Source organism: Perca flavescens, chromosome 3 (genome assembly GCF_004354835.1).
Source record: "Perca flavescens isolate YP-PL-M2 chromosome 3, PFLA_1.0, whole genome shotgun sequence".
NCBI classification, from domain to species: Eukaryota; Metazoa; Chordata; class Actinopteri; order Perciformes; family Percidae; genus Perca; species Perca flavescens.
Genome location: NC_041333.1, coordinates 5,208,209 through 5,234,928, shown reverse-complemented (window position 1 = coordinate 5,234,928; position 26,720 = coordinate 5,208,209). Strand labels below are relative to the sequence as shown.

Sequence of the window (26,720 nt, the reverse complement as noted above, 5' to 3'; positions counted from 1 at the left end):
TTGAACTTGACACAATGTCCATAAACCTTTTGTCCTTAATTTTAATTTTTTCATCATACTTGTTTTCAGAAAAATCCTGGTTATATTGTTTGATGAGAAGATCGTTCAGCTCAACAACAGAGATCCGGTTGGCTGACACTGCAATGGGTCCAGAGTGTTCTGCAATGGTGCCAGCCTTAAGTGGTCCGATACCACCCATCCTGACATGGTTTTGACTGCATATGGGCCATTGTTTTGGCTGTTGATAACATGCCAAGGTTCCATTGTTCTTGGGACATCGGTTCCAATAAGAAGTTCAATATCTGCATCAATTTCTTTTGGATGGATACATTTTTTCAATATTCTACACTATGACGTCATCACTTTTTTCAACATACTACATAATCACTTTTTTATGACTTTTTTTCAACATACTATGCTAAATCTGTTTTCAAAATATTATATGGGTGTCATGGTGACTCAGTGGTTAGCACTGCTCCAACTACCACCAGCAAATAGGCACTGCAGGATCTGACCTTGGTTCAATCCCCAGTTGTATGGAGTTTGCATGTTCTTCTTGACTTTCTTCGACATACTACACTATGACTTTTTTATCACTTGATCGACTTACTATACTGTGACATTTTGACATAGTATACTATGACTTTGTATCACTTTTTCCCACATACTATGAGCTTTTTATATAATAGATAATATTCAGGGTATTGTAGTCTTTTATCAGTGTGTTTATGTGGCTTACAAAAATGCAGGGCAAGCTGTATATTTATAATGTATGACAGTGCAAACACTCATTTACAAAATATACAAAAATACGAACAAATGTAATATTCCCTTAACAATAACCTAAGTTTGTCTCTAGATCTCCATGTTTGTGTAATGCTCTGTTAAGGAACATTACACAAACTGTGTCACAAGTGCTCTGCAACCAATAAATAACCCAATGACGCCTGTGATTCAAACCTTTTACCTGTTTTTGGATGTAAAAGATAATGAGTTTTTATTTCATGTTTGGTGCAAGGAGATTGGATCTGAAAAGAACATTCTGCAACAACACGTGACAGTACATTAGCCCACTTTGTATTTGACTGGAACATGGAAAGATAAATTCATATATTTTGAGATATTCAGTGCACTTCTCTACAAATCATTCTAAAGGGCATAGAATGGACCATTATTTATAGTGAGCTGTTACTCAACCAGACAACAAATGTCCACATGGATTATGTTTCAACCTCATGAGCCATTGGATTACAGATATTAGCAGTTTCTACTGTCGAAACTCATTAAATGTCCGTCATGCTGAGAGGTAGGCAGTGCCAAACATTTTGTTTTAGAAGCTTATGATGTTTAGCTATCATTGAGAGTTAAAGCAAATTGTCACCGATATGTATAGATGTCCATATTGGTATCATGACATCATTTTTTTAAAAATTAATTTAGAAACAAATTACAGCTATTTGAATAAGGTATTGCATTATAACTTTTGATACAATAACTATATTTCAATAATATAGTATAAGCCACAGAGATCAGGCAAAACAAAGCATCTATTCAAGAAGAAAACAAAAACTTTTTATTTATTCATTTTTTCAAATCATTTTATTAATTACATGTATTATAATGTATCATTACTATCCCAATAGTTATTAAATACCACATGAAAAAAGAATGGTTACATTACTTAAATTGCATCAAAAACTACCACAGATGAAAACGCTTAAACAATAAGTGAGAAAAAAATTGTTGTGGCAAGATTCTCTGTGTATGGTAGCAAAACGTCTGATTGTAAATACTGTGTCATGCTAAATAGTGGATGCAGATTTAGAAACTTAACTTGGAATACCAAGATGAACTTGAAAGCAACACAGCAATGTTTTCTTTTCACAGTGTGAATTTGGTATTGTATCCTATAAGACAGCACTACAGCATGAGTATGACAAACAGACCACAAAAGAAGTAACTGCAAAGAAAAGTAATTTCTTGGCCAATATACCAGGAATAGAATATGCAGAGTACTAAGGACAGAACACAAATTCAGTTCACAGTAAATACAATACAAAACCATACAGTATACTTGGATAACAAATAATATGAGTTTATAAAATTCCATTTTAACATTATTTACAAATGTTACCCCTTGCACCTTACATCCATAACCTCTATACTTTAAGTAGCGGGTTGATTTTTAGCCATTTGTGACCCAAATTCAAGAGTGACTGCCCAGAATCTCATCCAAATTTATATCTTTCATCCAATCATCATTCCCAGAGCCCGACTTAAGGAGAGAGTCTATGAAGTCTGAGTCTGTGTTGATCCCTGGAACTGTGTTGTCTCCCTCGGGGAGGAAGTCAAAGGTCAGTCGGTTGGCCCGGTTATTCTGGTAGCTGCTCGAGCTGGGACTGGGCTCTGCAAAGTTGCCTGCTGGTACCCTCTGTTCAGGAGAGGCCTGGTTCAGGTTTCCCACTGCTGATGGAGACCCCATCATTGGCTGGCCTGGCCGTGGGCCTGTGTCTCTCATCGAAGGATTAAGAGGGAGCATCCCAATGTCTGGCGCTACCTGGTTGGGAGGACCAATATGCCTCTGTTGGTACGGATGGTTTGGCATGTCCAGCTGCGCCCCCTGAGACTGTAGAGGATTGAGTAGCCCCCTAACACCAAGTCCAGTTGTCACTTGCTTGTTGGCTGAGCCCCAGCTCATGCTGACATTTTTCATTAAGCCTCCGAGAGTCTGTCCTGGGACCCCTGAGGAATGCAGGTCAGCTGTTGTTCTTGTGTGTTGTACACCTGCTACATTGTTCATCCCAAAAGAATTCCCATGCGTGCTCGGCCCCAGGAACCTAGCTTTAGTTTGATTTAGTCCAATTCGATTCTGATTGTTATGCTGCTGGAATGGGCCGATACAAGAACTCGGACGGCAATCAGTCCCGATACCAAATCTGCGGTCCGATGGTGAAGGAATCATCTTTGGACCAGACCCACTGGGGAGTTGACAAGGCATGGACTGGAGGTCATTCTCAGGGCCATTGCTGGAAGACTGGGATGAGTTTGGACCTAAAGAGATAGCAAGAAAACACTGATTATAAGTATGGTCACTCGTCAGCATGTAAAGCATTTCTGACTTCTCAGAACTGTACAGTACCTGTGAAGATGTTTCCTTGCTGAACTCCCACCATACTTCTCGACTGCTTGTAATCAGGCGGCGGTCTTGTGAGATGGCGATTGAACTGATCATGTGCATTGTCTTTGTCCTGAAAAAGGAAAGACAAAGTTGGGAATACTGGTTATGTGATTGATCAATTCTACCAAATTCTCACAGTCTGAACTGCTTATTAATTAGCGAAAGCTGTATGATGTAAGATGCAGCTTACTGAATTGCTAATGGTGTGCTGTTGTTGATTAAGCTGTCTCGGCATGGCCTGATTTTTGGCTGGGCCTTTCTGCTGGTTGTTGGGTGCTGGGGGCCGTGGCTGGGACTGGGCTGACAGGACTCCTAAGCTTCCATTGGTGGGGAGCCTCGGACCAGGAGGAACACCCTTAGAAAAAGAGACATATGATGGTAAAACATTAATGTAAGTGGACTTACTTTTTCATTTTCAAAGACGTCTTTTTGTCTCTTCTCTTATTTGTAAAGATGGGAGCCAAGGGAAAGCTGTTGAGGTAAATAAACAAAAGTAATGCAATAATACCAATTGACCGCTAGAGGGCGAAACTCTACAAGACATCATAGATCGGTTTCAAAGATGCTATTCAACCTCCAGAATGTGGTCAAGGCTACTCCCTCTGCAGATGAAAAAGGAAGACTTGGAGAGAGGCCTTTTTTTTGGAGGGGGGAGTGCAAGCCCTCCTCAAGGCCTGCTTCTCCCTTGATAATTGTGTCTAAAGAGAGTGGAAAGAATCCCTGAGACAGCAGGAAATGTGTGCCAATGGGGAGTTAAGCGCCAGCACCATGACTACCTCCATTTAATAAGCTCTCCTTTACTGATCACTGTGTTGTGTTTGGCAGGAAGGCATTCTATCCACTAGAAACCCATTTGGCTCCTGACACTATCACACTGATTAAAATGTTGTAGTCGGCAGCACTCAAACCAAATTGAGATAGCCAAACTAGCTTCTGGTTTGAAGTCTTGTCCTGACCGTATGCTTTTGCGGATAAGCTTTCACCACCACGGGTGTATGAGATGTTATATGTCCTTGTAATGCATATTTCTTAGCTTATTTAGGCAGGATGTGCAGACCATCCAAGCGCTCCAAGTAATACCTATATTTCTTGTGGACACAAGGACACTCTCACTATGCTCAAGATTCAACCAAGTGTAAGCATTTGTCATAAGGGAGGTTAATGTGCACAAAATCCAAGTCAACACACGCTGTGTATACAATGTCAGTCATTGTGTTGACTTAAAATGTTTCCCAGGGTGAAATGGATTAGAAATCCAACTGCATTTAGCAGAAGCTATTACTTAGAGGACAGATTCTTTGCAGAGGATGAATCTCTACAGGGTGGTGACTTTGTGGACCCAGAGAGAAAAAAAAACAGAAAATAGAGAGGGAAGTGTGTGTGTGTGTGTGTGTGTGTGTGTGTGTGTGTGATAATGAATGGGGCTGAAATTTGGAGAACTAACGAGACAGGGTTGGAGAAGGAGGGAAGTTGAAACTCATCAGGAGTCACAAGTCATTTCACATGAGCTAATATTCGCCTTCTCGCCGACTTCAACCCACACAGCAAACCAAGCATGGCAACAGTGTTTTCTCCTGTTACGCCAGAAAGCAGTCACTGGCTTTTGATTCACTGTATCCAGTTATCGAGACTGTGAGAAATTGTGACCATCACAGACATTTTCCCTGTAGAGGTACACTGGAGAGGGCTTATTCCATCTTTGTTGTAAGAAAAAACCCAATGAGGGGTGTTTTAGCATGTACAACTGAGTAATCCTTCCTGTCATCCCGATGTGTCATGAAGCTGTTTTCCATGCCCCCCGCCCCCCCTCTCTCATTCTTCACAAGCTTGTTGTTAATGAATACCACATGTGGCCCAGGCCTCAGAAAAGGAGCGGAGTGATTTAGTCTCCCATCCTGCGGCAGTGCAGGCAGCTGACAGCGATCCAGGCCCAGCCTTCCCGGCTCTCACACTGCACTTCCTCCAGTCTGGACTCAGGACACTGTCCCTGGGGAGTGCCTCGGCATCTGGTCTTGGCCACGGCTCCCTTTCCCAGGAAACAAGTACTCCCTTCACAGCACTGGCGGAGTGACCTGGTAGGCTCAACCACAGTGGCCCCACTCTTATCCTAACTGAGGGATGTGGTGCCACAAGATCATCAACAAAAGTTGAGGAGTCATTATTTACTGCTAGCAAACCTTTATTTTAAGTTGCAGTTGTAAGTTGGGGTTCTGCATTTTCAGTAAGGAGAGCACACTGTTCTGCAGAGAGCAAAGTACAAGCTCTTGTGTAGCATTTAAATGGAAACTGTATTAGCTGAAGCGAATCGCTTGGATGATGAAATTGCTGCCAAATGTCTGTCTTCACTTGATCTAACAGCACTGTCTTATGCTGAGCAGAAGTGTAAGTTAGTCTGGATAAGATTGTGTGTGAATCTGAATGTTAATGTTTAGGTATAATTAAAAATATAAGCATATTAGTACACTGTGTACCGCGAGGGATTGAAAGTCAAATAAAAAACTGTAAATTCTTTGTTATGACTCAACTTGTCGTGAATCATTTAGATGCTTGAAATTAGAAATAGATACAATTAAATGTATAAATCTATCAAGGACGCCTTTGAATAATCCCCATTGTGAAAAGAAAAAGACCTGTAAGACTTGTTACTACACCAGGATTGTGTTTTATTTTTCTATTTACACTGTCATGGAACCCTAAAAGTCAGGTTCTTTTCTTTTATCTTAAATACAACATACAGCTCCACTACTGATGGGACTAGCTACATTTTGTCCTTGAAATAGCATGGCCAACTAACCACAGTAACTCAGGTTTCATAATGCCTTAGTGTCCTCTACTGTAAGATTCATACTTTGTGCGTGTGTGTGTGTGTGTGCGCGTGTGTGTGTGTGTGTGTGTGTGTGTGCGTGTGCGTGTGTGACCTCATAGCTAGAGAGTTGCAGAGTGGTGGATTGGAATTTTGACATGTTTGACTCAGCAACCGATTATTAAACTGTAAGAAGCTTCAAACAAGCACCAAAGCTCGCGTCTCTGGCTGTTTTAAAAAGGCTGCTCGGCTTCACCGAGGGGGAGGAAGCCCACTGCTACTTGCTAGTGTTACACAGGGGATCAGGGCACTGTTGCAGGACCTTTATTTCTCTGCCATTACTAATTCAATTCACTGTGGGAAAAGGCTCCACTCTTTTCTCCTCTCTGTGAGCTGTCCCTTCCTCATTTGCTAGACTTTTAACCCTGTCAGTGCTGACTGCAAAAGACACCAATATCTTGCTTTTTTCAACACTTGTTTTAAAACTGTGGTGGCTCTTGTTTCTTCTTCTCAATTCTCAATATGTTTGCATATATTATTTGTTCAAACAAAGTGCACATTAAAACACAATGTCCTTGGGAAAGTTGTCTCACCAAGCATGTACCCCTTCTTACACCTGAGCACAGCTGCATGTCACATCAGCATTTTAAAGTTCAGAACCACAAAATATTATTACTGATTATGACGACTGCTGACACTAATACTAATTCTAACATAACCAGTACATATTGGGTTAATATTTCACTGGAACTGTACCTTAACAAAATTAATTGACTTTTTTTTGATTGATTGACTTTTAATAAAAAATGTAATGATTGTGTGTATAGAAAATAGTCCTGAAATTCACTAATTTTAAAAGGTTTTGTATCTTTCAGCCTCACACATTCATAGAAAACTTAAAGTGCTCATATGATGCTCATTTTCAGGTTGATAATTGTATTTAGAGGTTGTACCAGGATAGGTTTATGTGGTTTAATTTTCAGAAAACACCATGGGCCCAATCTTGCACTTAGCGCAATTGCCTTTGTACACCGACGCATGTATCATTCCTATTTTGCACCCGACGCACAGCGGACTTTTCCCTCCACAGACGCACGGCGGTAAATTAAGGAATGTATTTGCGCTCCCGGGGCGGTTCAGCAAAAAGGGGAGGCGTGTTCCGGCGCAAATGTTATCTGATGCTATTTTACAGTTTCAGAAAACAATTCCGCCACTGACCAGGAAAAACCTGGTCTAAAGTCAGTGGTGCTAGTCTAAAGTCAGTAGCACATTATTCAGATGCTATTTTAGGGGCGCATGCTTGGCCATAACGTAGCGTGTGCACAACGCGCATACACTTCTCTCATCTAAACGGACGCAGCAGTTCCCATTTTTGCAAACCATACATAATTACAAAGAAAAATATTACTGAAAATGCGCTTCAGGTGGTTGGATAGATCAGGAGGAACTTTACAGTACAGTCCTCAAAAAGTCGCAGCATTCTTTGTGGCTTGTCGTGTTTTACACAACATTTCCATGAATCATGGATGTGTTGATGACATAAATGAGGAAATATTAGAGGACTTAAGGAGACGTGATACTGAACTACGGCGGGATTGGACACTCTGGCGGAATCTGATCCGGGAGTAATGCGCGATGCGCTCCTGGTGGAGCGGGTTGATGGAGATGGAGTGGGGGGGGAGGATGAAGGGGCACAACAGGAGCAGGTGGTGCGTTTGGAGGCCCACGCTCCATGGCTGCAGCAATCCTCTCCGGACTTGAGGAGATGCACCCGAGAGACCGCAGCAACATCGCCACTTTGCCGCATCCCAGACAGCTCCCGCTGGCGTGCGCCAGGCAAATCCGCCGTCATAATAGCAATCCGCCATGGAACAAGCGCGCCTGCTCTTAAAGGGAATTTGAGATGACGCTCTGATTGGTTATTTTCACGTTACGCCCAAACCACACCTAGCTACTTCAGACCAACCCATTTTAGATTTGTGTCGGGCGCAAGACTCATCTATCCCGCCGGCATAATAGCAACAGCGCCGGAGATCCGCCCACAAAGATACTTGCGTTTTGCGTTTCACACTTGCGTTTCAGAACGTTAAAATAGGGCCCGATATATTTGTTGTACTGCACATTGCTGCAGCTCCTCTTTTCACCCTGTGTGTTGAGCTCTCTGTTTTAGCTACAGAGTGAGACATCTCACTTCTGTTCCATCTTTGTTGGGAGTCGCACATGCTAGCTGGTCAGTTGCAGAGCAAGAAGGAGTGCCACGCTAGCAGCTAGGTGAGCATTATAACGTGTGTTACAAAGTGACCACTTTTGTCTCTGAAGTAAAGGCTGGACTACAATAGAGCTGTTTGGAGCAGTTTGTGAACAGTGTTTTCTGTTGGAGAGTCCCTTTGGGGTGGACTTTGGGCTTTTTCACTTTGTAAACGTAAAACCTGCACAAAAAGATATATAAGACAATAAAGCCAAAGCCAAAGCCAAAAAGCATAATATGAGCACTTTAAGGGAAGTTTTAAGACAACCCATGAACAGCCATGCGTCCTGTTTAGAGTGTAAATGTCTCTCTGGTACAGTATAGTGGTAAAACAGGTTCAGTTTTACCCGTATTTGTCATCCTACCTTGTTTACTTCCACGCCTGTGTGACTCGCTTCCTCTCTCCCACCCTCTACCAGTCACTTAAGCACTTCCCTTGATCTGTAGAGGTTACGAGAGCTCTCTTGTGTGGCTCACATTATCATTTCACACAAAGACAGCTACAGATACTGTTAGAGCAAAAATGAAAGAAGGGGACGGTCTAAATCTCCCCAATCATAACAAATCAGTGATTCAACCCCCGGCACCAGGCTAAGCAGATTACTGTCATTTTCCACCACTTGTCCCTTGTAGCTAACAACCTCCAATTAGCAAATCCCGCTGTGCATATCTGTGCCCTGACGGGGAGCCACCATGACAAGCAGAGAAATTAGAAGTCCTGCATGTTAATCTACCATGCTCTGGCAATCTGTGTCATCATCAAAACACTTTCAGGGGAAATGCATATTCAAGGGAGTCACAATGGCAAAGGCACAGTCAGGCAGCTAGAACAATGCAAATAAAGTCCCGAAACACACAGCATTGCATTGTTGCTGTTTCAGACAGATTGATGAGGAAGACTAACTAGAGTGAGTTTGACTGCTGTGCATCATGCTACTATACCTTCAGTAGAAAGATGCTATTATTAATTTAACAATCTGCTGAATAAATAAAAGCATACAAGAAATGTGTAATTAGTCAAAACTGTACATTTAAGTCATGGCACTTTATTGAGGCACTATTAGTCTGAGCCCTCGCCTTCCGCTTCCCGTTTTAAAACCACGTTCGATTTGGGAAACGTATACTGATAGTATACTGTGGGCACATGTTGCATGTGAAAACCTTGTAACTCCAATGACATTGAGCTGACTCATACATGTCATAATCACATAGCTACATGAAGGTAGTTATATGTCATTTAAAGACCTTGCAGCTACAATTCTGGTGATTTTACATCACCAGTTGGATTCCATGCTCTTCTATAGTTGTAAAAAGTATTGGGGTTTTAGATATGGTCAAAACTGCTCAGTCATCAACAAATGCACATGGCCATTTTGTTCTAAAAACATAGGAGATACAAAGTTTACAAAGTCATTTTGGAAAGAGCCCTTACCTGTCGCTGTTGTGACAGTTTGAATGGCAGTCCTGCGGGAACCGGCTTGGGTTGCAGACAAAGAGCACCTGATGTGGAGATCTGTTGGTTCTGGAAGTGGAGAGCTGAATGTGGCTGATTCTGGCCGGTCGATGGTGACTGCTGCTGCTGCTGCTGCTGCTGCTGCTGGCCTGAAGTCTTGTTCACTGAGCCTGCCATGATTGGCATCGGTTGGTTGGCAGAATGGGGGGCTTTGGGGCTGAAGTGCAACGTGGGCTTGGTGCTGAGAACCTTCATGTCCAAATGATGGGAGCCATTGTGGCCATTTGACTTGAAGAGGCAGTTGTTGATCCCTTTACTCTGTGAGCCAATCCTCTGCTGGCTAAGCGGGGCCGGGCTGGAGACCTTGTCCTGGGGGAAGGCGCTGGTGGAGGAGTGGGTGCTCATGGCAGGAGCCCAGTTGGTCAATCCTGCAGATGGCGTTTGATGGTGGTGATGGAGCAGAGAGCTTGGTTGCTGCTGGTTGGCTGCCATCTGCTTCAGCTGCTCTGCGTGGGATATTTCTGGCCAGCAGGGCAATGCTCTGGGGTGTCCTGCCTGAATGTTAGCTTTCTGCGACGTGGCGGTAGAAGACGTGCTGGTCAACGTGAAAGAGGGTCCGGCCGAGGCTGGTCGAAGCTGTGGCGAGCCACCATGAACCTGGCCAAAGTCTGGGGAGTGCTCCATCTTTATGGGCTTATCCATTGGGGAACACAGACTGGCAGACACGCCTGCAGAGCTCGGCCGGCCTAGATCCAAACCGAATGTATCATCCTGCTTCAGCATCTTCTCAAACTCCAGGTCGTTCAGCGTTGGCACTGTTTTTGTCAGCTCATCGAAAAGATCCTGGAGCTCTGGGTCAATCTGACCACCGCCTTCGTCTTTGAAGTCAAAAATCATCTCTGCGTTCGACTGGCCACAAGATTGGACCTCAATGGGCTCTTTTTTCATTTCTTTCAGGGTCATGTTAAATATGTCTGAGCCCACTCCATGGGGCATCATGTAATTCTTCCTCTGCATGCCCATGGTTGAGGACCCTTGCAGAGAATGAGACTGTGTTAAGTTATGGTTGCAGGGCCCGTGTCCCAGACCACCAGTATCCACACGGACCCGCTTAAAGTCGGATCCAGAGAAACCACAGGAGAGCCCATTCTGCTTTGGTGCGTGTCCTGGTGCGTGTCCCTCAATCTTTCTTCGCAAAGATCCTTGAAGCTGCAAAACACAACAGAATGGGGATAAGAAACACTTCACCTTCCTTTCATTCGTTTATTATTTATAGGGTAAGTGTTTTTCAAAAAAAGACCTCCACGGTAATGCAGTCTGAATTTCAAGAGAAGACTTACTCACAAGAAAACATTTCTATAACAAGAATTTAATTATTGCACTTGGTTCAAAAGCTGTCTTGTGATCCAATTTAAATTGTGGTGATAGTTCTGAGTATGGGTGCATTACATTTACATGCAGCTCAAAGTATCACTATGTAAATTAATTCGATTTTACAGTTCGCTCCAGGGCCTGTAGATGCTGCACACTCGACCAGCTTGTGGAATTTAGGATGATTACTTTTATTAATAGACAGCGTTTTCATTCTGTAGAATAGCTTGATTTTAGAACAGTGGCGACATCTCAAATACTTTATTCTGAAAATAAGCAGCCAGTCACATCACGTTGTGAAATCAAGCAGATACGTTCAGGTAACATACATTTCATTTACAGTTTTATTTAAATACTTGGTGAGGCAAAATATTTAGATATATTATAATGTAGTTGGAGCACAGAGGATGGGCTGAAAAGATAGCTAGGAATCTGATACAGTCAGCAGACCGCAGAGAGAACAATAGGGTCTTTGTTTCCCTCATTTGCATACATTATATTTTCTTCCATTGTGCTTCCTTAGATAGAGTTTCTCCTTTGTGGCTGAGATTCTGCTTAACATTCTGGTGGAGATATCCGACTTTTTTTTTTTTTGGTCCTATAGCCCCCTGTCTTCATTTAAGGTAATAAGACTCACAACTCTAACCACTCAGTAACATCTCCATGAAACTGAAGCATTAAAAACCCCAAACAGAATGTGCATGTTATCATAACATAAAACTAGATTATTTGTATTTTCAGGAGCAGATATCGTTGTCATGTCAACAAAACAATGGAGTTTGAGCGTATGAGTCATTAACAATATTTCACTGAGAAAGAAATTGTCTATCCAGCGGAATACAAAAGGCACACTGTTATATACGCATAAAAATGACTGATTATCTGACCATCTTGTGGTGCCTGCATGGAAACCAAATGGCTTGGATCGCACACCAACCTGAGCACAGCACAGCACAGGAGAGGAGTATCAGTGTGGAGCATATTTCACTGTGAGAACAAATTTGAGTCATTTCCACCTGCTGGCACACATTACATTAAGATGATTCATAGCCTGAGGGTTTGGAGAGAATCCTGCAGTTCACTACACTCTTTGTGACTGTATTATCTCATGCTAATCTAGTTAACAATTGTTCAGAGATACATCTTCACATTTTAATCAAGGCGCACACACACACACACACACACACACACACACACACACACACACACACACACACACACACACACACACACATATATATAGATATATAGATACACACTCATACATACACACATATATATATATATATATATATATATATATATATATATATATGTATATGACTCGCCAAGCCTCCTTTATTAAAGCTAATAAGTGTATAAGAGTAACATATACAATGCATGTGGATGATTATTTTGATGGTGGTGGTGTTGTACTTAAAGGGGGAGGGATAACTATTAATAGTTTAACATTAAAGGCAGGTTTGGTAACTTTAAGAAAGGTAGCAAGATTTGAAAGTGGCATCTCCTTGGGGCTCCGAACCACACACAGAGAAAGGAGCGACAATTTACTTCATGTCTCATTCACCGGTGAGCAAACACCTGATATTATCAGACCGAATGTTTAAAACAAACAGGACTACTGTTTGGCTCGTACACGGGAGGGGTAGAGTACGCACAGCGGGGCAAGGAGGCATTTCATTGGTTCTTTCCAAGCGGACCGCGAGACAGTGATTGGTAGGAGTTTTTACAGGATTACAGCAGCTACAGATGGCCCATACGTTATTTAATTGCTGTTGGGGTGTAAAGACCATTTCAAACAATGTATAAAAAAGTGCATATTGGAAATAGTTATCAACCGTGCCTTTAATACTTAGTTAACTATTAATGTAAAATGCACAATATTTGTTCTTAATGGGCCAGAAATGTTGTTGTTTTTAAAGTAGTATGGTCCTGTAAGTGTAGTGTAATTCAGTCTTTGCCTAATAGTATTTTTGTATGTATTTTTAAATAGTGTATTATTAGCACAGTTAGCCTTTTGTAGATTTAAATTTGAGTAGAAACTGCAATGCTTGCGAAAGAAAAGCAACTGCTATTTTGAAGTTAGATACACTTTGCCACAAAGTAAACCTCAGTAGAAAAGTTCTTGACAGAAACTAGAGAGAAAGAAATCTTGTCAGATGATGTAATGACAGGCTGGATGGTGCCAAGTTAATACAGGGAATTAATGTTGGTCCATAAGTGCATCTACAATAGGGCTCATTCACTAGCTCCCTTTTATCATCTTCACTAAGACCCAGACTATTAAACATTGTGACTACTAAACTCCAGACTACTGGACATCTGTTTTTCTCCAAATGCAGATGAAAACAGGCCGTCTAGTGTGTGCAGCTCATGCACTCTTTTTCTCTCGTTCCAGAGGGCTCTTTCTGGAGAAGACTGACAGGAGTACTCCTCATGGTTTACGGCACTGTCTGAGAAAACACATCATGAATAATGGAAAGGACAGTGGATGTGTTGCAAAAAGCCATAGTGAGGCAGGGTTGCCTCACCGCTGCCTCTGTGCCATTTAAAAATGGACTCTAGCCGAGAGCAGTTCTTAGTTCAAATTCAAAACTGAAGCTTGTTGAGAAGTGCAGTGGAGAAAAAAATACCAACAACAATATTTATTGGAAATGTAAATTGTGTGTTTGAGCTTAGATAAAGGACCACTCTGTTCACTCAACGCTCACTACACAGAAGCAGTGGCCCCCTAGCTGGCCTGAAATTCTCATGACAGATCTCCATGTGATCTGAAAATAGATTTCTTGATTAACATTTAATGAGCTTAGAAGCTCTGAATAACTTGAAAGTGACTCCTGCTGCACGAGAGGCTCACATGTACTGTATGTATTATATACTGATCATGTTAGAGATGAAAGAATAACTGCTGATATGTATTTTCTGTGTTGATTAAAAAGTGATTCACCCACTGTCAACGTCTAGATTAGTAGTAAGCAGAACGCTTATTCAAGAATTTTATTGTTCCAAAAGAATTTGTTTGTACGGAAGCCCTGAAACACAAGGTGAAAAAAAAATTGTTTTTGTGCATTGTCGGCCAAAACCTTGAAATATTACCTAAGCTGACCTGTGAGGGGCAGCAATGTGCCGCAAGGCCTGTAGTCTGCTGGAAAGCCAGAAGAAGAAGAGAAACAAGCCAATAGGCTACACCTGTGTTACAGGCATAAACATGTAGCGAACCGATATTTCAGTCTGCTGTCGTCTGCTGCCATTACACAGCACAAATAGGGAATTCCTACAAACAAACATGCTGAAACAAAAGTTGTCATCGGATACTGTTTAACCCAAGTCAGCGCTATACACAGTTCCATTATGTTTTACAGTAGACATTTGTTGTTAACTAAGAAGGTAAAACCTTTTGTTTATGCTGCGTTTGCTTTCAATTCCCTTTGCATCATGCACTAAGTGCTGTCTATGTGCACCCCAGAACCAATGCTAAAACAGCCATTGGTAAGCTATATGATGCCATATGCAAGCAGCAAAACAGACACCCGGAGAATATATTTATAGTGGCAGGGGAGTTTAACCAGGTGTAAATCTTTATTTAGGTGTATATCTTAATTTTTTTACTCTATGCTGCTATTTGGATTTGGTTTATTTATGGATATAGAAAGACAACAAGGGGATCCAAGGGATAACATGTAAAAGCGAGAAACACTTTTTTCCAACATGGTCCCTGCTCCAACAGAATTTCGTTGTATCGCATACAATGACAATAAAGATCTATCTATCTTAAGAATGGCTTTCTTGCCCTTTAAACAGCCTAATTAGGAAGTAAAAGTTTAACTTGTATGTACAAGATAGTATCTCCTACGTAGGAGATACTATTAATTACTAAAACCTAAGTTTAAGTCGTACGTGGATTTAAACTAGGTTTTTTTCTTCATCTTGCCTTTCAGGGCTTTCCGTATGTTGGCTAGAAGAAGTTAGAAGATCTCATCTAAAGAACAAACAAAACAAGACAAAAAAGAAAAGAACAGTGTTTAAAAGAGGTTGTCCTCCTCAGAAAAACACTCCCATAGGTCGTTAGTTCAAGCCGCAATTAGGAATCATTTTATACAACGTTTATACATAGGCTGTTAATATTAATGGCGGGGTATCCAGTTTGGCGAAGTGCTGCAAATGCGGAAGTGCCTTAAACCTGCATTCTATCTGAATTCCAGCAGGGGGAGACACATGCGGTTGCAAAAGTAGTTCGGTTTCTGTAGAAGTCTATGAGAAAGTGATCCACTTCTCACTTGATTTATTACCTCAGTAAACATTTTCATAATAAGTTTATGGTCTCAATTGCTAGTTTTAAGTCTTCTGCAACACAGAATGATGTTAATTTTTTTAATTATGGTCTCGTTGATTTTAAAATTGGCGATAAAGCAGGGGGTGTTTTAGGGCGCGGCTATGATGTGATTGCCAGTGAAAGTGTGTAACGTAACGTGGCTCCTCCTTCACTCTTCCCTCTTGTCTAAAATCGTCACATCTGCAACCAGGATGGCTGCGACCGTAACGGCAAACTCGACGACTCATAGCAGACCTCCACAGACCAATGGGTGACGTCAGACATACGCTGTCCATTAATATTAACAGTCTATGCGTTTATAGTGACGGAGCCCTCTAGTGGCCAAAGTAATTATGACGGGAGCAAAGCCGGAAGTAATGTGACAAAGGCTGGGTCTCAAACCGCCTACTTGCACACTTCAAACACTTAGTTTTCAGTACATAGTGTAGATAACGCAAAAAGTTCCCTGGATGACCCCCTAAAAACGGTCAAAAAGTTCAGTGTGGAACAATGGACCCTACTCACACTAAACGGGCGCCATCTTGACTACAAAGCGGAAGGGAGCCCTTGACCGGCAACTGATTGGACGAACGTGTCCCGTGGGTCTGGCTGCTCGAGAATTTCAAACTGACTGTCATGGCGGCTTGGACGGAATACGATCTTGTATTTTACGAAAATAGTTCACCGAAACCTGTTTCTGAAAACATTTTAAACGTACAATATGTAACTTTCTGCCGCTAGGGGTCTCTCAACCAAAACAATGGACGGTGAAACTGGACTTTTGATGACGTTGTGAAGTTGCGTGGAATTATGGGAGTTTTTAGTGTTAAACACCTTCGCTGCCGGTTAGAATGCATCAGTTCACGGACGAGTTTACCCATTCAAGTTTATTCACGTTACGTTTATTTATGTTATTCTAATAAAATAGCTGCAGTTTCCCCAACATAATTACGTTTTCCTTGATTAGATTTTTATTTGTAGCTGACCAGTTAGCTAGTGAGCCAGCAAGCTAACAGTAGCCAGCAGCTAAAACACAAAATACTTCACATATCAATGTCACCTTTTGGATGGTTTCAACACCGGGGCGGACGGGGTTTGTTGTAACGCTAGCTAGCTACTAAACAAGGCTGAGAGACGGGTGTGGGTGGGGATTGTCGGGGAAATCTCCGCGATAGCGAGCCAGGACGTTCGATGCCTGTTGTGCAGCAGCAGAACATCTCCCAGCTGCCCGGAATTATCTCCCCTTCACTTTTCAGTAATCTTAACTTTTCGTTTTGGTGCTTAACCCACCTTTTGTCGGGTTAATTTAGCTAACCGTAAAGACAGCTAAACACAAAGGGGGGAGAAATTCGGCAGGGAGGAGATTTTCTGGACATAGCTACACCGATTGCGCTACGGAGATGTAGCTAGCTAGCTAACGCTATGGATGGCCGCTGTTGTGACTCGGTGCTGGTTCTGATATGGTCTGTTTCCCGACGTTTAATTAAACTGCCGTTAGCGTCGTAAACACCAGGCACTGGAGATACGTTCTGGCCGGGGTTGCTGTAATGGAAGTAGCTGGCTGATAGCTGACTGGGGGCTAACGGTAACTAGCTAGCTATATGTCCTGGGGCTGTTGTCAGCTGTCATCCCGACTGAGTCTCTCTGCGCCGGGGGATTGAGGCAGACAGACCGGGTGTGCTACTTTGGCTAAATTAGCATTAGATTAATCGTCTATCTATACAGCTAACGTTAACGTTACTAGTGAAGTTATTCGTCGGTTAGCTAGCTCAGTCCTGTTAGCTGTGGTCGAAACAGTCATACTAAAAATAACTATTAGCGTGTTGAACGATGTTGTAACCTCAATTTTACCCATAAAGCTTTAGCATCAACGTTAGTACATCGATATTGAACTTTCAAAATAGATAAGGTCTCTGTTGTATTACTGTGATAAAAAGTGGGATGTAATTAATCACAAAATTATGCTGTATGGCAAAAAAAAAGCAGTATTACGGTTACAAGTATTTTTTTTCTGTGACATTATGTGATTTGCAATTACTCCTGAACGTATCATCTTGGAGCCAGTGTTCTGACGGAAGTTAGAGTAACTGGAGGATGAAAGGTTATATGACGCCACTGACGGGCGACTAAAGGAAACGTGCCGTGTCTGAAAATAAAATAACAGATTTCTCTGGGTTTGACATTTGGTGGAAACATTTAGGATAGTGTAAGAACACAACTCATAAAAATATATAACATAGGTATGGTCATTTTTAGACATTTTAAAGCAGAAATGTTACATATTGTACCTTTAAGTGAGAAATAGGCCATGAGTCTTCATTTTAGATCGACAAAGGTCAGATTTAAAAGATTTTGCGAGGCGGTGAGCCGAGCCAGCCGCTCCTCATTTGCATACGGGAAAGCGGGCTGGAAAATCACGTTCACATATGTTGCGTTTGTCACGTTCATCCCGCTCGTCATTAAGTGTTTTAACATAAGTGTTCATTTTGGGACAATACTAACCATCGAAAGTGGGCACTACTGCAGTAAGTGGTCAGTGCACATTAGCAGTGTACTGACGCATGTATGCGGAATGAGACACAGCCAAAATGTAAGAGCACCAAGTTCCTCATGAGGAAGCAGGATGGGGGTAGTTGAAGGGTTAAAACAAACACTTTTGACTTTACGGGACAGATGGAACAAACAGAGCTACATCACGTTCAGCGCCACGTGCGTATCCCGGAAGTGAAGTAACGTCTGATTTTCCCCCAAACCACAATCTTTTTCAAAAGTAGTTTTGGTGTCTAAACCTAACCACCCTTTCACAACATTGATTGTTAGGTTTTCCAGTTTAGATATGAGGATGGAAAACTCTCCCGTGTTAGAGGGTAGGAATAAACTACCCATATCATCTTATGGATTGGAGGTTTTTAAGACTCTGGTGTAACTTATTTGTGGAATCCACTATGGACACTACTACTTATGGACAATTTCCCAGAAAATAATTCTAAGAGAGTCAAGAATGGATTTCATTTTTTGACTAAAACCTTTCCGATGCTGCTCATTGATGCCCTTTGACTGTGGCAGTGAGGAACCTGACCTTGGCCACGTCAACAGAAGCTATCTATTCCTGGGAGCTGAAGGGCTGGTAGCCCGTGTGTCACGCTGAGCAGTGTGGTGATGCTGAACACTGTGGATGGGGCTCCGGGTGAGCCGTCACAGGGACGCAACACCAGCCTCCTGGTACCATCTGTCAGTCCAGTGGCGCAGCGCTCAGAGCCATGCATGCTTAAAGAGTATAGGTTTGAGACAGTTTTCAAAGGCTTTGGGTCTGTGTTTGAGTATGAGAGCGTGGTTCAACAAAAGATGGAGCTTGCCAGCCTTTAATCTATTCACCAGAGCCCTGAAACATGTTGCAATCCGCTCCTGCAAGCGATCGAAACCTTCCACTCTGCATTTGACATGGAAAAAACAGTCCCAAAATAAAGGAATAAATACGACTATTGTGTTCCTAGGGAGACATAATATTTATGCGGTTCTGCAGGTTGCATACTGTTGTAAGAGGGGATTTCAGCTCGTTTATTGCCAGATAAGAAACAAGAGCCCTCAGACCAGTGCCAATGATCAGCTGTCATACAAAATTCAGCTATCTGCTGCTGAGATAGTGTGGAGGGCTTAGAGTAATTATAGGGTTTCTACCAGCTGTAAGCTAAACTATATCCAGAGAAATTGAATAAAACATCCTGGATAACTTGAAAGGTTTAATTATTTAAAGGAAGGTAAGAAAGCTGAGGCTGAGACTGCTGTGGTACAGTATGTGTCACAAGGCAATTTATAGTTTCAGTCAAAGCAGGTCCGGGGGGCTGTCAGATTCGGCTTTGTCTTTCCTGTAACCTGTTTTTAATCCTTCTTTGTTACCAAGTCATGGCTTGTTTTTAATCAGCACATTTCAGGTTAACAGCAAGGTGTGCACAATGTATTTGATCCTATGAAACAACTGAATATGTCCTGGGATAACCATGATTAAATGCTACTAACAGAAGAAAATACTAACACAATACTGACAATTTAGCATTTTTAGTTAGAGTTTAAGCTAAGCTTTAAGATTTTTTTTGGGGCTTTAAGGCTTACATAGATTTAATTTGAAGGCAGTAAGAAAAAAGGAAATGATATAACTTTAAACGGCGCACTGAGGCAGCAACAAGCAACAATAACTGAGTTAATATCGAAAAAAGAAACATGCCACACCAGCAAAGGTGTGTTTTATGACAATCTAGCAGGAAATATTAAACTAGATGCTTTTGAAGCAAGGTTTAGCAGACAAAACATATAGCTGCCTCTTGGAAATCTTGGCAGCTCCTTCTAGCATTAAATTAAAAAAAGAAAAGAAAAGAAAAAAAAACTAGGCTTTTTTTGTGGACAAAAAAGGCCTAGTTTTTGTGGAAAACTTAATAGCTGACAAACACATGAAAAATAGAAGGTTTTTCAAGGTTTTGTTTTTCCCAAAACAGAACACTTGGAATAGAAATCATATTCCTGAAAGAAAAGAAACATATGTAATGGGTTTCTACAGGGCATGTGGCTTACAGTTGCACAGGGATGTGAGTATAGATTCATGGTGTGCTTCCCTAATCAGGCTGGAGCGAGTTGGGACGAAGCAGCACACTGCAGAGGTGGGCTACTTTTGGCTCATCAGCACTTTGCATCCCCACACTTCCTGACACAGTTGTATTAGATTGAGGCTGCCCTCCAGAGAGCAGGCAGGAGAGAAGGATGAGCAGCAGCAGCAGTAGTAGCAGGAAGAAGAAGAAAAAAAAGAGAGGCAGCTTTGTGGCAGCCTCTGGGAAATGGGAAGAGATGATAAGAGCTCCTTTGAAGAGAATTCATCCATTATGTTTACTGAAGGAGGATTTTTTTTTTAACAGTTAATATAACTCTGCTTCAACATTCCATGGAGAAACTTGCTATTATAATAAAAGGCAGCTTGCACATGAAAAAAATCTTGTTGGAGACCAAATGCAAAGAAAAGCCAGCATTCCAATCAGTTCTTGCTTTGGCGTGTCTTTTGTTCCGAATCAGGCAGATGAGTTTAATGTGATATCCGCGGGGCTAAAACAGGGAAAGGAAGCAGCTCCGAAAATATGCACAGACCCCAGAAAAGAAATATGTGGGCCCCAAAAAAAAAAAAGTAATAAACAATGCTGCTATCTATGCAGTCACCAGCCACTGCACGCCCATTACAATGATGAGACCCGAGCTGCAATGAATAATCGACTAGTTGTCAACTATTAAATCAAACGCCAACTATTTTGATAATCTATTCACCCGAGTAATTTTTTGTGAATACAAAAATCTCTGAATCCAGCTTGAGAATATTTTCTTCTCTCCTCTGTGACAGTAAACTGAACATCTTTGAGTTATGTACAAAGCAAGACATTTGAGGACGTCACCTTGGGCTTTGGAAAGCACCTTTCGACATTTTTTGACATTTTATGGACCAAACCATTATTCGATTAAACGAGAAATGACAATGAAAATAATGGTTGGTTGCAGCCCTAGATGAGAGTCCTGAACTGAGAGTGAGTGGACAAAGTGTGTGAAGCTGCTCTTTGGATTGAGTCATTAGTAAAGCTGATTTTGAATACAAATGTATTCCATCGCTTTTAATCATCTAAAAACAAAGGATACTATGTCAGGTAGTTTGAATGGCTAATTGCAGCCTACATAATATTCATCGAGTATATTCTCCTGTCAGATTCCCAGGAAGTGAAGTGATCCTGGGAACAAATATGGGCAGTGTGAGTGTGTGTGTGTGTGTGTGTGTGTGTAGGAGGGGGTAGCCAGGCTCTGTCAAGGCATCAGCGCAGCACCAGCTAGGCCACGCCAATGCAGACGTACCACAGGTCACCAACATCGCAGTGACAAGCCGTCACATCACATCACCCATGGCCATGTGGCCCACAGAGCCTCTGACACTGCTGTCGCCTCTCATCCGCATGTCATTCTTAACCACGGAGACCTTTACTGAGGAGGACTGAGGGCTCCCCGGACTCAGGAGCAATCCCATGCAGCAAGCTTCCCCGTAGCTTCCAGAGGAAAAGGGATGCCTTCAATAAATGATTAAAAGTGGGAATCCACAGGATGTGTTCAAAATGCACGGCTTTAAAGCACATTAAGCAAAACTGAAAAATAATTTCCATGTTGAACTGCCACATCCTGATCTTTGGCCACTGGATCATTTTTTCCTATAAAAGCAACCACCACCTTTGTCTTCACTTAGTCACTGTGAGTGAGAGAAAGGCGATGGGCAGGAAGACATCCCACCACTTAACAAGCCCAGAGCTAGTCACAGATAACCATACAGGTCTTGCAATCCAACTGCATATAGGCTAAGCTGCTATGGTAGTGCAAAGGGTTTCATTTAATTATAATTGGTCCAGCACCCTCTGAGCTGGAACCTATATCAGGTTTTCACTATTCCAATCCACATTTAAAAGTGCTGCGTGCTGTGCACCAAAAATAAAAGGACATGATGCATACCATGATGACACGTTTCTTTAAATTGGTAAACTGTATGTGAACTGTGTCCGCTTAAATGTAAGAGGCAGGAGGTAAACTATTTTCAGGATGTGAAAAACTGCTTGAGGGTGTGGGTGGGTTAACATAAATCAGAACATTAAAGGATTCCTAACAGCCAAGGCTTCAAAAACAAGAATTGATCAATCCCTGCAGACACCAGAGGTCACTGTGAGCATGACAAAAAGAAAAAGAAAAATCCTCAAGTTAACAATCCTGGATGTCGGAATTAGTTATTTAGAGAATGTAAACCATTGAAACATATGTCTTTAGGCAGCCAGGGGCTGTATGACGTTGGTTAACACATTAGGTTCGGTAGATTTATTTTTATTTTTAGTCTATCTATGACGTTACACAAAGACGTAACCACTGCAGAGGTAAAACAATCATGTGAAAAGATTAAGATAAAAGACAATGTGGTGATTTTAGCTTCTCTGAAACCAATCCCTTGTTAAACAGGTCTAAAGCTCTCCGAGAATGCTTGTGCCCTTAAAAGGCCATTGCCATTCAACCACAAGTACCTTTTTCCCAGCAACCGTCAAACACGAGGCCTGCCTCAGGTCATGCCACAGGAAAAGGCCCATAAGCAGGGAACAATTTCCCTTCCTGTTTTCAAAGACGATTCCTATGGCATGCAGAGCAGTTTCCTGCTCGCTAGGCTCATTTCACCATCTCAAACATCTGGCTGCTCTTCAGCATGCAGCTGCAGCACGGTGAGAGCCAACAGTGCCACTGCTGAGTTGAGCAACACAGTCCTGAGCCATTCCAGTCATATCTCTGGCCACAAGAAAGAAAACCATCATCTAGCGTCACCAGCAGCCCACTAGTCTGCAGCAACTATTGATTAGCCGATCTTTAATTGTACAATATTTAGTACGTAAGAGCTGTTTATGTCCTATCACAGCTATTTGAATTATGATTTTTTTTTTATGCTCCCTTTTAAGCCCAGTGACTGCTATTCCAAATCAGGAAACAATATTGGTCAATATCTGATTGCAGCAAAGTGCTCTTTAGCAGCATTGCTGTGGCAATTTCCCAGTGAAACAAGGATCCATTTTACATCCCATGGGAAACCTGGACTGAGTGGTAAATGCTGTGCTAATGCTGCTTCACTCAGCCAGGTCTTGATAAGCCTCATGCTTTTAGAGAGGGGAAACACATTTAGTGTTTTAAACCGCTTCAATGGAGAAAGCTTGGAAAAATCCACTGGTTGAAAAGGGTATACTTGTTGAGTTTTGTGATCTCTCTCAGCTTTCACTTCAATTACACACACACACACACACACACACACACACACACACACACACACACACACACACACACACACACACACACACACACACACACACACACACACACACACACACGCATTAGACTGGCAAGCAGTCGCGCTAATCTGCACTCATGCTCTGAAACAATCCTCTGCTAGTTCGGTTTAAAAAAGGGACTGCTGCAGCTAGAAAGTAAGAAGAAAAAATAAATGAGTGGGAAGCTTTGTTCGACTCCCACTCCTATCAGTTCTGACATTCCAAATAAGGTCTGTGCAGAACGGTGCTGGCAGAGATGGACACAGAAAACACTGCAGAGCTCTCACAGACTCAAACCAAGGAAAAAGTGTGTGTGTGTGTGTGTGTGTGTGTGTGTGTGTGTGTGTGTGTGTGGGGGGGTGAGAGCACTGGGGATCATGGTGCAGAAAATATGTGACCTCTAAAAATGTATCATTAGCATGACATTTCCCAGAAGGACGAAAACAAAAACATCACGTAATGTATCTTAGATATTAGTTAGATACTGCACCATCATCCATGAAAAACAAACAATTCAGTCAAATTAATAATTGTTGGCCTTAATTCTGGATAGATGTGGCCTAAAACACAACTGGTTTTCGCACTGTTCAGACTGGTGAAAAGTCTTTGGATCAAGTTAGACTGCCACAAAAAAAAGAAAAGAGAAACCCGGGGGAATCATTAGTTAGAGCAGTAAATTAATAGCTGCACTAGATAACTTTGAACACTGCTGGTGTGAGGTAACTGAGGTGTCTGATTTGAACTCTTAAAGCTCTATTAATAAATCATTTATATTATTATTGAATCAAATTATAATAATGTGAAAGGGCTTGCCCTTGGTGCCAACCTAACTCCACAGAGCTTTTTATCCTCTTATATCTCAGTGTTTTGGTTACAGCACATTTACGGTTTGGTTCCGTCTCATTCATTAAACCTTTATTGATACTAATAAACTAAATAGATCATTGAGGGGCGAACCTAATTTACAATGACATTGAGTCAGTTACAAAGACAAAGAGAGAGAAAAAGAACAACACAAAGAAGAAGCAATACCATCATCAAAATAATAATAGCTATAACTTTCTGATTTTCTGATTTGATGGGTGAATTAGGATAATTAGGATGTAAATTAAAATACCGTTATGTAAAGCAAATACAAGTAGTTTGTGTTGGCATTCTAAGCTCTGGTGGATTTATGAGGACTATGGTTAACTGCTCCTCAGATCTCTGCAGGGTAAATCCAGACAGCTAGCTAGACTATCTGTCCAATCTGAGTTGATCTGAGTTTTCTGTTGCACGACTAATGTACACATGTTCCACCAAAACAAGTTCCTTCCCGAGGCTATTCTGCAGAGGTACCTTGGCTCCGTCCGGTGCTTAGCGCTGCCCAAGACATTTGTGATTGTGGTTTGAAGAAATGCCAATAAACCAGAGCACGTTTTCCTCCCATCCCGGAATGCTGTGTGGACTAGCAAGACCCTCATCCGCAGTGCTGAAGGTCTGGCAATGCGAGACTTCCTGTCCACAGACAGAAACCATCTGAGCAGCATCTTAACATTTCATTTAAGGCCAACGGGACACTCTTCTTCATCGCTGCCACAATTTGAAATTTAGGCTAGCAAGCGCAGCTTTCATGTAAAAGGTAAAATGTGTATACTCCTGCACATAAAAAAAAAAACTTAATTCCAAGGGTTGCTTAAATTGCCTTCCCATAGAGCCCTGCAGGTTCTGAGCTCACCACTAAACGGTGGCTCTCACCGTGGCAGGGAGAGTTCAAGGTTGCAGCAGAGCCTACTGTCTCAAAGCAAGTTTCTGCATGCAGCCAGCTCTTCTGTGTGTGTGTGTGTGTGTGTGTGTGTGTGTGTGTGTGTGTGTCTGTGTCTAAGTAGGCCTTGTGAGTCAACGCTTTAGGTCTTTTTACATGTCGCAGCTGGTGAGAAAGAGACAGTGTGCTCTCAGGTAATCTGTCCAAGTGGAAAAAAAATAAAAACTTTCCCATGATGTGATAACAGCCATTCATTCAAAGTTAAGGGAAACAACCGCTGTGATCAACCTGATTAAGAGGATTTGTGCCGATAAAGACACAGGCTGAAAGATTATGGTGTCCTAAGCATTCTCATCTCATCCAAAAAAAATAGTCCATAGCAATTACAAGCAGGCCCTCTGTACCTGTAGTGGCATCTGGTCAAGTAAACATCAAGACTGTTGCTTGGAAATAGACAAACTGTTTTTGATGGTGAACACTGTCAGTGGTTTAAAGGTCAAGTCCCAACCCTACTAGTGAAAAAAACTTATACTACAGCCACTACATTCTTTATACCTGACTAAACTAAATAAATTACATTAAAAAAGACATTTGCTATGAAAACTACAATCCTGCTGCTACTACTTCAACTAGCAATAAATGTTAAAGTAGTTTGTATTAGTGTATGTTGGAACTAAACAGAGTCCTGAATCTTGAAAACGTAGCAAAGAAAACTGCTCAGACGAGGGACTCACGGCCATGTGGTTATCGTCACAGCATCTGCTAAAGGAAGGAGGAAGCACAGAATCTGGCTCTGCTCCCTCTGCCCAGTCTGTACGGGCTGTAGAACAACAATCTCACCTAACCGGACAGAGGCTGTCATATGGCAGATAAAGTGGCAGATTGCAGGGATGGCACAAGTTGGAGAAATTGGATTGGGAAGCGGAAATGGGAGTTGATTAATCTCTCACTTCCAGTGTGCTCTACACAAGTTCCCCAGCTAGCGTAATGTGGCTACTGTAGGCTGAGCAAATCTGATCATTTTGTACATTAACACGTAAGCACGTGTATTATTGAAGTTTAAAATGCAGCATTGTCATCGCTGTTAGAAATGTGATCGCGACAAAAAGCAACATTTACCTTTAGTGCTGATGTGAGTGTTTTGGGATATTACTTTATACGTTATCCTGCTGTCACATTAAATTACACCCTGTTAGGTCAAGGCTGTGCACATGGAACTCTCTGCATTTCCATCCCCGGATGTGATATTTGGTCTAGGTGGAAGAGATTATCCTGCTTGCTTGTGTGGATTTCACAGCTCAAGTAGCAAGGCGTCCCTTCACTGACTAGACAGCTGTTTTTTCCCCCTGCTTTGACTACTTCAGGCAAAACAGATGAGCTTGGTGATTCAAACTCAGCCGAGGCAGCATAATAGAGGGGAAAATTACCTCTTACCAAGAGATTTAATTCACTGGAAATGACAAAGAGGACAACACTGATAAACACAAGTGTCAGTATTTTAATCAGTGCTTTGAAAAGTGATTCTGGTATAATGAACTAACTACTGAAAAGGCTAAATTTTATATAAATACTGGATATTCTGTAGGTCTTTGGTCCATTTAAGTGACAATTTAAAGACCAACTTAAGAGAATGTAAAAATAAATAAATAAATAAAATCTATGGTGAACACATACTGAAGTACCGGTAATTTTAAATGACCTGCATTTAACAGTGTCATTGATGTAAATAAACCACATGATACCAATAGC

At 41.8% G+C, this 26,720-nt stretch overlaps 1 protein-coding gene across 1 annotated transcript in view; it reads right to left on the bottom strand.

The window, feature by feature from the left end:
• Positions 1-1,590: 1,590 nt before the first annotated feature.
• Positions 1,591-26,720, bottom strand: part of maml2 (mastermind like transcriptional coactivator 2) — a 48,174-nt gene continuing 23,044 nt past the window's right edge. The window contains exons 2-5 of the mRNA XM_028573926.1: positions 9,662-10,891; positions 3,369-3,533; positions 3,140-3,248; positions 1,591-3,051 (exon numbers count right to left, since the gene is read on the bottom strand). Coding sequence (XP_028429727.1) covers positions 2,207-3,051; positions 3,140-3,248; positions 3,369-3,533; positions 9,662-10,891 — 2,349 coding nt within the window. The 3' untranslated portion in view covers positions 1,591-2,206. The remainder of the gene's footprint in view (positions 3,052-3,139; positions 3,249-3,368; positions 3,534-9,661; positions 10,892-26,720) is intronic.